Source organism: Rana temporaria, chromosome 4 (assembly GCF_905171775.1).
Source record: "Rana temporaria chromosome 4, aRanTem1.1, whole genome shotgun sequence".
Lineage (NCBI taxonomy): Eukaryota > Metazoa > Chordata > Amphibia > Anura > Ranidae > Rana > Rana temporaria.
In genome coordinates this window covers 85,002,611-85,017,562 of record NC_053492.1, presented here as the reverse complement: position 1 = coordinate 85,017,562, position 14,952 = coordinate 85,002,611, and the positions used below count along the sequence as shown (strand labels likewise).

Here is a 14,952-nt window from a genome sequence, read left to right as displayed (position 1 = left end):
TCTCTCTCTCATTTCCAATACATATGTATATTGTGCTGACATGTGGCACATATTGCCAAGGTCTCCCTCTATGTATCTGCCTCTCTTTCCCAATTTCACCTTCCTTTAATAAAACATTTCCAATACATATGTATATTGTGCTGACATATTGCACACAGTGCCCAGATCTCTCTATATATCTTTACTTGCCTCTCTCTTTCCCAATTTCACCCTCCTTCTCCTTAAAGTAGAAAGAAGAAGCCAGTATGACATTGACAGTAAATGAGTGAACTAAACTTTACATTGGTATTCTCCGTGCCCTCCCTCTCTCCCTCCCATGTTCCCAATTCAGTGCCTACAGCTGATCTGTCTGCATAGCTAATGCAAGTTACAGTTCGGATAAAGGGAACCCAGTGGCAGTTGTCGCATGCAGCAGTCCTGTGCGGTCCCCTGTGCAGAGCTGTCCCCTTGGTGTCCCCAGGAGGGGGGAAGCCTTATTAAAGGTGTGTGACGTCACGCCGGGATTCCTGCTCAGCCCTGGAAAAGGCAGCACAAGTTTTGCCCGTGTGCACGGTGCCCAGTGTGAGGATTAGAGATCGGACCCTGGCAGCCTCCTCCGCTGTCATCGCACATCGCTGCCTTCTCTTCTATCCTCCAGGGAGCACCATGTTGATGGGTGACTGCATCTCTCAATGAAATCCGATGTGCTTCTTTCATTGCTGGAGGAGAAGAGAGCTGGGATAGCACTTGTAGCAGTGTCTATGGAATGGCTGGAGAGGAGATGAGCCCTGGGGAGTGAGAAGCACCTAATGAATGAACATTCTGTATAATATTCCATTCTATTCCCATGTGATTTCGTATGCATTGTGGAGACTTTTCAGCGATGTAACCCACATTTCCCCATACAGAGAAGAAATTCTTACATACTGGGCACTTCTTGGATCGCTCATCTTCTTTTTATACCCACATGATGATGATGGGCACCAGCTTTGAGGAGCTGAGCAGGAACGGGTCAGACTGCAGTGAAGAGGTTGAGGTCATAGTCAATGTTGGAGGCATCAGGCAGATCCTCTATGGAGACATCCTAAACAGGTACCCAGAAACCAGACTGGCAGAGCTGATCAGCTGCTTGGCAGGAGGGTATGATGCTATCTTCTCTTTGTGTGATGACTATGACCCTGGCAAGAGGGAATTTTACTTTGACAGAGACCCTGATGCCTTCAAATGTATAATAGAGGTGTATTACTATGGAGAGGTCCACATGAAAAAAGGGATATGTCCCATTTGTTTTAAGAATGAGATGGAGTTCTGGAAAGTGGACTTGTCTTTTCTGGATGAGTGCTGTAAGAGCCACCTAAGTGAGAAGAAGGAGGAACTGGAGGAGATAGCAAAGAGGGTGCAGACCATCCTGGATGACCTAGGGGTTGACACCACCGAGAGCCGCTGGAAGAGGTTTCAGAAATATGTCTGGAAGTTCATGGAGAAACCAGAATCCTCTTTTCCTGCCAGGGTCACAGCTGTGCTCTCCTTCCTATTCATCCTGACTTCGTCAGTGGTAATGTGTGTAGGGACCATTCCTGAAATGCAGGTGGAAGATGAAGAAGGGAACCACCTAGAGCACCCTGTTCTAGACAACATAGAGACAGCATGCATTGGCTGGTTTACCCTGGAATATCTTCTAAGACTTTTGTCTTCCCCCAACAAGTTACACTTTACTTTTTCCTTTATGAATATCATTGATGTGCTGGCCATCCTCCCATTCTATGTCAGCCTTACTCTGACCCATCTAGGGGCACGCATGATGGAGTTGACTAATGTCCAGCAGGCTGTCCAGGCCCTCAGGATCATGAGGATTGCCAGGATTTTTAAGCTGGCCCGCCATTCCTCTGGGCTGCAGACCCTAACTTATGCCCTCAAGAGCAGTTTCAAAGAGTTGGGTCTACTGTTGATGTACCTTGCAGTAGGGATCTTTGTATTTTCAGCCCTGGGATACACCATGGAACAGAGTCACCCAGATACCTTGTTCAAAAGCATCCCTCAGTCTTTCTGGTGGGCCATTATCACTATGACCACAGTGGGCTATGGTGACATATATCCCAAAACCACTCTAGGCAAACTAAACGCAGCCACAAGTTTTCTTTGTGGGGTAATCGCTATTGCCCTCCCAATTCACCCTATTATAAACAATTTTGTAAAGTATTACAACAAGCAGAGGGTTTTAGAGACCGCCACCAAGCATGAACTAGAGCTGATGGAACTACACTCTGGAGGTCATGACCTCCGAGGGTTCAGACGTGACACTGGAGGTTCTGAGGACATGTATATGTGGAGCCACCTTAAAGGCTCCCATAGTGACACATTCATCCCTGCCTTATCGAAGGAGAAACATTACAGAACAAGACTTCAGAGCTGCAAGTAAAATCTCAGATGCTACTTAGCACTCCTAACATCCCATAGTGCTTGGTAACTACAGTACATTGCCGCAACATCTGCACCTACCTAGTAGCAGTAGGTGGCTTTTGAAGACATCTATTTAGTATGTATGTCATGTGTGTTGCTATTAAAATAGAACATAAGGTTCTGTGCTGTAAAATGGACTTTTGAACATCTCCTTCCTATGTGCCAGTTACGTGGTATGTACCAACCTGTCTGTGATATAAACTTAAAACAATTGGCAAAAAGCCAGCATTACTTATGAGCCTCAAAATATTTCATACAGTACTTTAATGGTGCCATATTCATGTTTACATAGTAATAAATTAAAACAATTCAATGAATGTTTTTCTTTTATTATGAAAGCCCTAGTAATGACTTGGATAGGAAGGGTCGCTTTAGAACAGGGGTCTCCAAACTGTGGCCCTGGGGCCGGATGTGGCCCTTTGCTTGCCTTAATGCGGCCCTTGGGGCATTATTCCATCCAATTTAAATGGGGCATAATTGTTGTTGCTGACACCAATGGTGCACTATTCCGCCAACTGACACCATCAATTCTTCCCATTAGCACCAACAATGGGGCACTAGTCCTCCCACTGTCACCAAATATATGGTATTATTTACTCCCACTGGACACCTGGACATTTTTTACTCCCAATGGCCCTAGTCTGGCCCCCCCCTAAAGTCTGAAGGACCGTAAACTGGCCCTCTGTTTAGAAAGTTTGGAGACCCCTGCTTTAGAATCTCTGTTTCCTTCAATGTTCTGTAGAACAAAAGACGTGAAATGTAGTCTGAAGAAATAGACTGTTACATGCTTTAAAAGCAACAATATTCTAAAAGGTGATTCATTTTGAAAGCAATATATTATGGTACGCAGTTTTTTTTATTAAGTAAAAGGGTGGCATACCCCAGAGATGTTTTACTTAGTATGTAGGGTAATGGCAAATGCAGTTCTGTCATGAATTTTAATGGCATTTCCACTAATAAGCAGCAGGCATCGATAATCATTATTGGAATAATGACATCAAATTGAATGACCAATATGGACTCAGACGTTGCATGTCAAGATTAGAAATATTTTTTTTTCATATAAAGCTAGAAATGCATAGAACACTGCTGTTAAAATGCAGTTTTATGAAAAATATATGTAATGTAGTTTACATATATATACATATAAATGTGTGTTTACAGCATAGAAACTGCTTATCTTCATCTGATTCTTTTAATAATGATGCACTTACACATAGGCCCAGATTCACATACATCGGCGCATATTTATGCCGCCGTAGCATATCTCTTTTACGCTACGCGGAGAGGCAAGCACTGGATTCACAAAGCCAGTGCTGCCAAATCTGCACTGGGTTTCTTAGGCGTAAGTCGTCGTAAGTGGAAGTGGGCGTGAGCCATGCAAATGAGGCGTGACCCCATGCAAATGATGGGCTGAGTCTCAGACAGATACATATATTGAACGGCTCATGCGCTGTCCCGTGGACGCAACCCAGTTAGCATGCTCAGAATCACGTCGGAACTACTCCCTAAGATACGCCGGATCACTGCCTACGGCGTGAACGTAACCTACGCCTAGTCATATTCACGTCCTACGTTAACTACGTAAAATACGTCGGCTTGTGTTCCCTGGTGCAGCCATTTGCATGGATGCTGCTGACTTACACCTGCTTTATGGGGCATAACTTTACGCCGGACGTAGGACTTTACGCACACTGCGTGGGACGGACGTACGTTCGTGAATCGGCGTATCTCCCTCATTTGCATATGTGAATAGAAAATCGCCGGGTGCGCCAAATACGTCCAGCGTAAATATGCGCCCACTCTACGCGGCGTAGGAAAGTTACGTCGGTCGGATGAAGCCTATTTTCAGGCGTATCTTGGTTTCAGAGTATGGCGCATAGATACGATGGCGCATATTTGCACTTACGCGGCGTATATCTCGAGATACGTCGGCGTAAGTGCTTTGTGAATCCGGGCCATAGACTTTAAAATGTGTCCATTTAACTCATGCCATCTCTTGTGCACACAATCTCCCTTCAGGGCTGCAGTAACCAATAAGGCCAACCTTACATTAAACTTAGTCGTAATGCTAGAAAAATTATAATATTGGAGTGGTGCATATCTAAGGACACGAGAAGGGTTCTTCTAACATATACTGTATAATCCAGATGATAAATTATACAATTTGAGGATTTTTAGAAATTAACATTATTCAGGATATTAAAATTCCTTAATATGATTTTAAATCCAAAACAATTACTAAGAACAGGCTATCATAGATAAAATATACATTTTCCAAGGAGCAAGGCAAATTATTTATGTGTAAAGTAGATAGAACAATGGGTAATGTTTGTTGAATGTGTTACTGTGCCATTTAGATTGCAGTTTGCCTTATCAAAAGTAAATCCCACTCAAAACTGATGTTTCAGTTTTACGTCATTGCTGAATCATAGGCTGGTTCATGAGCAAAGCAGCATATCAGCGATGAACATTTTCTCCTCAATATGTTCATGCAGAATTATAAAATGTTTTTTAAACCTGAGTCAGTGCTTTAACTGGGCCGAAACGCGGCGGTACTCAGTACCGCCACTTCCAAAAATGGCCCTGGAGAGTACCAGCACCTCTCCGTGCGCCCAGTACGTGGGTTAACAGTACCGGAACGCAGCCGGTGGGCTTGTCGAGTTGCGGGCCGGTAATGTGTGTCAGACAGGCAGCGCAGTCACAATAGAAACTGTATGCCGCCCCGCCTGAGTCGACTCACTGCTGCCGAGTGCGCTCCTGGCTCCCTTTCCTCTGTCTGTCACTCCTGTCCTGTGCGTTTCCTCGCCCCCCCCCCCCCCCCATGGAGGAGAGTTGGTTCATTCCCCAGGTGAGAGGAGGACTCGCGCAGGGAGCTGTGTCGGCGGCAAGGAAAGAAGCCCAAGTCACGAGGAGCCTCAGCTCAGCCTGCGTCTACAGTTCCTAGTGCTGCTACTGTCTGGATCCTGGACTCAGGACTGCAACAGAAGAAAGTAAGAAAAGAATTGACTGTATTGGAGGGAGGGGGGGTTGGACTGAGGTGACCATCAGTTTTTTTAATAAAAAAATGGCAGAAAAAAATATTTTTTAGTTATTTTGAGCTTGCCTTCTCTAACTAAAAAAAAACCCCATTAATTGCAGCCTCACTGTGCCACCAAACGCAGCCACTGTGCCCATCAAACGCAGCCACTGTGCCCATCAAACGCAGCCACTGTGCCCATCAAACGCAGCCACTGTGCCATCAATTGTCGCCACTCTGCCCATCACACGCAGCCACTGTGCCACCAAACGCAGCCACTGTGCCATCACATGCAGCCACTGTGCGAACACACGCAGCCACAGTGCCATCAATTGTCGCCACTATGCCATCACATGCAGCCACTGTGCCAACTCACACTGCCACTGTGCCATCAATTGTCGCCACTGTGCCATCACATGCAGCCACTGTGCGAACACACGCAGCCACAGTGCCATCAATTGTCGCCACTGTGCCATCACATGCAGCCACTGTGCCAACTCACACTGCCACTGTGCCATCAATTGTCGCCACTGTGCCATCACATGCAGCCACTGTGCCCATCAAACGCAGCCACTGTGCCATCACACGCAGCCACTGTGCCATCACACGCAGCCACTGTGCCACCACACGCAGCCACTGTGCCACCATCAATTGTCGCCACTGTGCCCATCTAATGCAGCCACTGTGCCCATCAAATGCAGCCACTGTGCCCATCACACGCAGCCAAGGGTATTTTCATGTTCAGTATTGGGGGGGGGAGCACCGACGCCTAATAGAGTACCGGCACCTCTTTTGGCCCACTTAAAGCACTGACCTGAGTGTCTGCCCCACCAGAACTCACAGTTCTTCTCAGCTGCTATTATCATTGCACTGACAAATCATGGTGTCTCCATCCTCTGACAATATTGTCATAATGTAGAAATAAATAATCTAGGGTCCAGCGAAAGTAGAAAGGCACATTGATTACGTTCTTGTTGCTGGGGGATGGGGACATAGACTACTGCAGGGGGTCCCCCTAGTCTCTGTGGGATTTAGAATTAAACTCATCTATACCTACAAAAGGCTGAAATACCATTCTGGGTGAAGCTGGACTGGTTATAAGTACATGTTAGTGTAAGTATATTTTAGGCTACAAGAATTTAGACCGTAGTAGTCTAGAAATCAGTCATGCAGTAAGGTATAATATTTAATTATAAAATATCTTTTTAATGATTTTTATATATATATATATATATATATATATATATATATATATATATATCAATTCCTTGCTACACTTTCCTTTATTTAAGGAAACTTGTCTTGAAATAAATATGTATGCTGCCATTGCTGAGCTCTCCTGCTGAAAAAGTTAGCTACCTATTTGTCACCCTGGTGCTCGTACTTCTACTTTTAGTTGACATAGGCTTGTTGTGATTCAATACTTCTTCAGAAGTATTGAAACTGGGCACAGCCAGGCAACTGAGATTTTTAGAATTAGGCGAGGAATGGCAGCCTCTATATTTGTATGCTTTGAAAAGCATACCATAGAGCGTTCTTAGGTAGGGCAGTGGGATAACTAGTTTTGTTAAAGCTCTAGAAATCTGCCCAGTATAACATTTTAGGAAATTACAATGTGCCACAGAGTATTGCAAATGTGTCCACCAACGATTGTGTCTGAGTGGCTATAAGATTTTTAGAAACAATTCTAAAGGCAGATTTGCATTTTTTAAATGTGTCATGGATGAATTAACCTCCCTGGCGGTATGATTCTGTCAGAAAAAACATGCTAAAAGCGGTACCATTATTTGCAAGGAAATTTGGCGTTTTATATTGTAGGTCTGTAATTTTTAGAAATAACTCACTTAAATCTGACCAAACAAGATTCTAATAGGCATCCCAGGTATGACATTTTTTTAAAAACAAAATTATAAATTATAATATAATAAATAATTATAAATAATTATAACAAATAATAATATAATTATAATAAAAATTATTCAATAATGTAATCAAATCAAAATCACTGAAATTTGCTCAGTTGCAGAATTGTTGCTGTCATTATTTTTTTTTTTTTATGACGAATTTCCCCACAAATCGCTATCGCACATTTCTGCAAGTGATTATAATTTATTATCGCTGTTTTTTAGCTGATCTAAAACTATTTTTGACATAAAGGAACACTTTTGGTTGCTATGGACAATCTACAGTTTGCAGGGAGAAAGAAACGTTTTTATTATATAAAATGACATGCATGACACAGGACAGACCACTAGGGACAAGGGGGGTGTGTTTTTTTTACATACAGTACTGTAATCTATAAGATTACAGTATACTGTATGTAAGGTGTTTGTTTACTTTTTTGAATTTGGCGCCGTTCTCCGTCCCCGTGCGTCGTAACGTCGCAGGGAACGGAGATCGGCGTCACACGGAGGCACTGTGTGAATCGAGCGAGGTCCCGCTCGCTCACACAGCGCGGTGGCATCGCTGGATCCAGGGACAAGGTAAGTAACTTGTGCCTGTGGATCTAGCGAGGCAAGCCCGAGTCTGACTCGGGGTTTCCGCTCGCAGCAGGAAAATCAAACCCCGAGTCAGACTCGGGAAGACCGCCAGGCAGGTTAAAGTAGCCAATATCACAAACGGGAAAATCAGCACAAGGCACAAAACTTGCAGTCAGTAGGGTATCTCCCTGATGCTGATTGCTGTACTGTTAATGTAAATCCTTATCTGTTCTGCCTAACCAACCTTCCCCAGGCTCAGCAATCACTGCAGAACCATAGCACATTTACTTTTGCCCAGCCCTCAATATTTCCATCTCATCTGCTCACATTAGGAGAGTGAAAATAAGCTGAAGGCGAGCGTGAATCTGCATCGAAGGGGGGGTGGCAGGCTGGGATGAATGGGAACTGATTGTCCTCCCAGCCCCCTGTCATTCTCTTAGCAGGACCTGGCATACAGAGGGAGTTGGCAAAGAACTAGATGAGGTGGGGGTGGGGAGGGGGTTGGGCCGGAGCAGCCAACGTTTACTTTTCCTATTAACAAACTGGTGATTGGCTGCTTGGACTGCTCGGAAAAGTTAACTTTGCCAGCTCCCGCTCCCCTGCCCAGTGATGAGCACCACTGTAAGTGTCTCTGCATCATATATCAGCGAAAGTGTCATTCGTTGTTTTTCATTTTTTTTTGTTTAAAGATTTTATTGGTATTTCAGAAGAAATCAAGCATTAAAGCAATACATATGTGAAAATACAGCAAGATAAACAGTAGACGAAATGAGGTGGATTAACAATATCCACAGAACAGTATAAGTCATGTAAATATATGCTTTACATACATATCAGATGGTAGCAATTAAAAAGGTCTAACAGGACCAGACAGAAGGATACCATATTTTAATATAATAAAACCATCAAGTTGAATATAAATAATATTAATTATAATAAAATAAAAGGGGAAGAAAGGATGATTGAAAAATCAGGTTTTCTATTTCCGCAATCCTTTCAATTCTTTGGAGCCATTCCGAAATGCTAGGAGGGGAAGTGTCTTTCCAGTGTGTCGGGATGCAAAGCTTGGCAGCATTAATCAATTGTATAACTATGGTATTTTTGTATATGTGTTGGGGTAATGACGTATGGTGCAGTAGAAATTGGGCAGCGGAGAAGTCAGGAGAGTTAGGCCCCGTACACACGACCGAGTTTCTCGGCAGAATTCAGACAGAAACTTGGTCGGAGCTGTATTCTGCCGAGAAACCCGGCCGTGTCTACACTTTCGGCCGAGGAAGCCGACGAGCATCTTGGCGAGGAAATAGAGAACATGTTCTCTATTTCCTCGTTGTTCAATGGGAAATTTCGGCTCGCCGAGATCCTCGGCGGATTCACAAGGAGCTCGACGAGCAAAACGATGTGTTTTGCCCGTCGAGTTCCTCGGACGTGTGTACGGGGCCTAAGAAGTAATGAGAGGGATAATGCGGTGAACTTCCTTCCAGTAGGGTTGTATAATCGGGCAGTCCCACCAAATATGTAGTCCCCAAAGAGGATTTGCAGCGCCAGCAGGTAGGAGAAGTGGCGGGGCTGAATTTATGAATGATATAAGGTGTCCTATACCACTTGGAGAGTTTTTAATTTTTTTATGTTATATTTAATATAGATATAAAATATTTACAGTAATGAAGTGTACCGTGCCTACAGTAGCCCATCATATTTTATCCTTAGTTTATTTATCACAGTCAGATCAATGAAATATGCTTTATGTTAATATTGTTAAAGTTGTTGTTAATATCTATTTTTGCAGCTTAATTCTGCATAAAACATTTAACAGTGTTATGTCATGAGATAATTTACAAGACTGTGTTTAGGGGCGGAATTAGGGGCTCGGTAGGGTAGGGGTTGGGTGGGGCAACTGGTGGTGAGTAACTCTTACAGCCTGGCTAGCAGTGGGGGCTGGTGCTTCATTTTTGGGAGGGTGGGGGTGTGGCAAAGAAAAACTACACCCACCCCCCCGGCAGCCCCGCTTGCCCGTTTGCAAGCCTGGCTCTCAAGCCCTCCAGCCCCCGCACTTACCCCATCCAGATTCCGGGCGGCTTTGGCGGCTTCCCAGGCTTCTCCTACCGGCCAATCCAGTCACTTCTCCTCCTGGCCAATCCAGTCTCAGGACCCACTTCCTGTCCTGATTGGCCGGGAGGAAAAACAGGAAGACAATAGTGAATGTTAATTTGCTATTATCACAAGTGGGTAGGCTTAGGGCTACATGCATACCATTTTTAAGCCTCTGGCTCTAATCACGTGCTTCACAAAAAAACCTGTAGAACTCTGCGTCCGGCACCCTACATGAAGATTAGGGGCCAGGCACACTGAGAGTAGGGGGGGGCGGCGCCCCTGCACCCCTTATGGACGGTCCATCGCTGCTGGCTAGTAAGTAGTTTAGGGCTTGAAATTCTGAGCCCTGCTTTAGCCCACAAAAACCCGTGCCTACCATGCAAGGGCTAATTTATTGTGTTTACCCTCCAGGGTAAGGTTCTAGGTTCTCCCTTGAATTGGTGAATAAGCAAATGGCAGTGAATATGACTTGAGTATGAGCATGCTGAATATGTTTTGTAAATGCAGAGAATCTTCCCCGGGCAACGTACGACAAAAAGGAAACGCTCTTGTCCATTTCTGAAAGGGGTACTTGGTTGACCCATGAGGACATCAGTTGGTGATGAAACGCATTGGATAGAGCCTTCACACAATGATATCATTACGTTATGCATGCATGCTATGCAAATGCACATGCATGCACTTGGATCCATCAGTGGCGTTGCTACTTGACAGTATATTTAGTGTATATTACTGTATGCAAAACAGTTTTCATATGTTTCATAAGTTGTATTTACATGGTGGACTTTTTGTCAATGGTTTGAGTGTTTCATTTTTTTTATATATATTGCTTTGAATGATCTATGTGGAGAATTTAAATTTTATTTTGGAGATATCTTAGAACACATCTGATATCACAATCTGGAGAGTGGTGACGTGTGTGGTTCTGGATTATACTGTATGGGTATTTTACCATACAAAAGTACAGATGACCTCCAGCGAGGTCCATCCCACCGGTAGGTCTTGACTTGCACAGAGTGCTGGCAGTACAGATTAATTTATTAACCTTTTCACGCCGGCACCTCCCGGCCCTTTAAGAGATTTATTATGCTGGGAGGCGGGGCTTAAGAGCAAGTGGCCATCATGATTGGCTGTCACGTGGCCATGTGATCCAAAAACTCTTGATCACAAGCAGCGGTCGGAAGCTTTCGATTAGGCTTCAGCAACTGCGTTGGGAGCGTGCACTGCGCGCGCTCTCGGCACAGCTGTTTAGACTGAAATTCACACAAATATGCAGCCCCTCAGCGCCAAGGACCAGTTGCTGAGAGCCCACATATTTTCGTGCGGCTGGCGCCAAGGTGTTTAGTTTCGCGTATCTTGGCTCACCTTATGGGATTGACACATTGAGGTTGACTTACTAAAACTGGAGAGTGCAAAATCTGGTGCAGCTGTGCTTCTAGCTTCAGCTTGTTCAGTTAAGCTTTGACAAAAAAAAAAATGGAAGCTGATTGGTTTCTATGCAGAGCTGCATCAGATTTTGCACTCTACAGTTTTAGTAAATCAACCCCATTATGTGCATTTGGCCTCTTAATTGTTGGGGTCTTATAATTCGGCGAGCTGCTTATCTATATACTGTATACGGTGGAGGTTACAGTGTGGATAAGAAGACATTCTAAGTATAAGAAGATTTCTTCACTTTAAATGCTGCAGTATTTATATTTTTTTAGCTGGCTGTGTTTGCCTTCCAAGCCAAAGGTTCCAAGTCCTCCCCTACCTTGGTGAATAGGCAAACAGTGATGAACATAGCTCAACAAGGCAAATGAGCACGCTGAATATGTTTACCACATCTATGTAATTGTGGTGAACCTTCACACAGACATTATACGGCAAAAAAGTAGCTCTTTCATCTTTTTTTTGCACCTATCATGAAAGGGTTGGTTGGTTGGTCCCTGAGGACGTCAGTTGGTGCCGAAAAATCAGCTTGAGATTTTGGATATTGATGTCATCACTTTATACATGCATGTCATGCATGTACGTGGATCTACTAGTGATGTTGACAGTATACTTAGAGGATATTGTATTCCAGACCAAAGGTTTCAGGTCTTCTGCATTGGTGAGTAGGAAAACAGCAATGAATACGTCTCGATCAGACAAATGAACGTGCCAAATATGTTTTGTAAATCTAATGAATCTTCTTACAGACACTGGGGTTTATTTAATAAAGGCAAATCCACGGTGCACTTTCAAGTGCACTGCAAGTCGCTGTAGATCTGAGGGGGACATCCAAGGAAAATTAAAAACAGCATTTTTGCTTGCACATGATTGGATGATAAAATCAGCAGATCTTCCCCTCAGATCTACAGCGACTGCACTTCCAAGTGCGCTTGCAGTGCAAAGTGGATTTGCCTTTAGTAAGTCAACCCCATTGCATGGAAAAAAGGCAGCAAATACTAGACTCCATCACTCACTGCTCTATAAATATGCCCCCATGAATGCAATTTTAAAAATGTTCAAATTGAAATTTTTATGAGATGTACAGGATAATCATTGTTACAGTGAGATCTTTGATACGTGTAATGCATTATGTGTAGCAGAGGAATCGAGCAGTTCATTGTCAATTACAGCAAGAAGAAGCCTCTTGGGCTACGAAGGAAAAGCATGAAGTGTCTGCAGGATTAAGTGGGCCAACTGTAATTTTATAGTACATTATTTCAAGTACAAAATGCTGAAGACAGAATGGGGAACACTGAATTCTTTCGATACTCTGTGGGATCAGACCAGATATATATTATACACCTTTACATTCTTTATATACTAAATCTGGTAAGATTATGGACAGAGTTTTACCACCAAACAGCCCCTGTAGTAATAATAATCGTTATATTATAGGGCCCTACCTACCTCCAGGGGTACCAGTTTTTGTGTAAATGGCCCAGAATTCTTGTGTATGAGCCTTGGAACAGGATCTGAAGAACGTAATAAAAGTATTTATGAGAAACAAAGCTAAATGATAGTCGGGTAGAACATTATAAAATGATGCTGCTGGTCCCAGGTAACCAGGAGTCTGGTATCTTGTGCCCGTTTTTTTTTGACAATATTTTTGTATAGTGTTAAAATACTATTTGGACTATAAAGGACTCACAAAATGTATAAAATAGCATATTAACTGACCTTGTAATGCATGTGTACGGCGGCAAAACAACTGCTCCCGGTCTCCATCACTTTCAGGCAAAATTCGCAATTTTATGTTCTGTTTATGTCCTCACTCTGTAGCCACATACACACGATCGGACTTCCAACTGACTTTTCCATGGATTTTACTCCTAAGGGCGTTGTCCGTGAACTTGGTATGCATACACGCGGCAGGACTTTTTCAGCCAACAAACACGAAAGTAGCGACGTAATAGACGTACTATGTGGTTTTTCTGCTCTTTACCGCCACCCTTTGGGCAACTTCTGCTATTATTGTCTGATCTTTAGCATTGGTTCTGAGCATGTGTGTTTGTACTTTGGACTTTAGTCTGATGGACTTGTGTACACACGATCGGATTAGACGACGTAGGACCTTTGTTGCCGTAAAGTTTGTTCTCCCAGCGAACATTTGTCCGATGAAAAAGCAAAAAAGTTTGTTCGATGGATCATACACACGGTCGGATTGTCTGCAAAAACAGGTCCGTCGGACATTTGTTGTCAAACATTTTGATTGTGTGTATGGGCTTTAAGACTGAGAGCTGTGTTAGTCAATCAGCGGGCAGGAGTACACAGCACATTTCTTTTTACAAGAGAAGAATTGTGCACACCTGCACTCACACCACCATTTATACAATACAATGCTCGCCCCCTCCCTTGGGACTACATCCCTGCGGGGGAGAAACAATTTTTGCTGTGAAAATGACAATGGTCCCAAAAATGTGTCATAATTGGTCGATGTGTCCGCCATAATGTCGCAGTCACGAAAAAAATCGCTGATCACCGCCATTAGTAGTAAAAAAAAAAAATGATAAAAATGCAATAAAACTATCCCCTATTTTGTAAACGCTATAAATTTGGTGCAAACCAATCGATAAACGCTTATTGCGATTTTTTTTACCAAAAATAGGTAGAATAATACATATCGGCCTAAACTGAGGAAAAACTTTTTTTTTATATATATTTTTGGGGGATATTTATTATAGCAAAAAGTAAAAAATATTGCATTTTTTTCAAAATTGTCGCTCTATTTTTGTTTATAGCGCAAAAAATAAAAACCGCAGAGGTGATCAAATACCACCAAAAGAAAGCTCTATTTGTGGGGAAAAAAAGACGTCAATTTTGTTTGGGAGCCACGTCGCACGACCGCGCAATTGTCTGTTAAAGCGACGCAGTCCCGAACTGTAAAAACCCCTTGGGTCTTTAGGCAGCATTTTGGTCCGGGGCTTAAGTGGTTAAAAGCAGCAACTAACCTTAAAAAATAAAATCAGTGAATAGACAATTAGAAAACCTTAAATTAAACCTGAAGAAGATAAGTGCTAGCAATTAATGAATAATTGAGTATATAAAACAAAGGTATTTGACATGAATCCATAAAGTGCAAAAATATTAAAGTTCATAAGTGCAACAAACTCTAAAATGTGCCATCAATGAAGTGACCACATATAAATGAATTCATAAAGTGCAAAGATAAGTTCATAAATAACATCAGTGCTGGTGTTCACCCGTGCAAAGATCCAAAATAAATCAGACTCTCCTCTCAGGATCTGAAGACCGAAGCGAAGTCCACCACCAACTAGTAAGTAAATCTGCTTACCAGAGCTACTTGGTCCTTTATAACGAAGGACCTAAGACAACATGTGTTAAATCCCAACTGGATATTGACAGCCCCTGTGTCCGCAGTCTTATTGGTCAGCATGTTTCACAGCATAAGAACTAGTAGAAGTTGGTATAACATGCAAAGGAAAACGGATG

General features: G+C 43.1%; 1 protein-coding gene across 1 annotated transcript; it reads left to right on the top strand.

Moving 5' to 3' along the window:
• The first annotated feature begins 352 nt into the window (after window positions 1-352).
• KCNF1 (potassium voltage-gated channel modifier subfamily F member 1) lies at window positions 353-2,752 on the top strand. The gene has a single exon (XM_040348590.1). It carries the CDS (start codon window positions 947-949, stop codon window positions 2,396-2,398), a length of 1,452 nt encoding a protein of 483 aa, XP_040204524.1. The 5' UTR covers window positions 353-946; the 3' UTR covers window positions 2,399-2,752.
• Window positions 2,753-14,952: the final 12,200 nt, after the last annotated feature.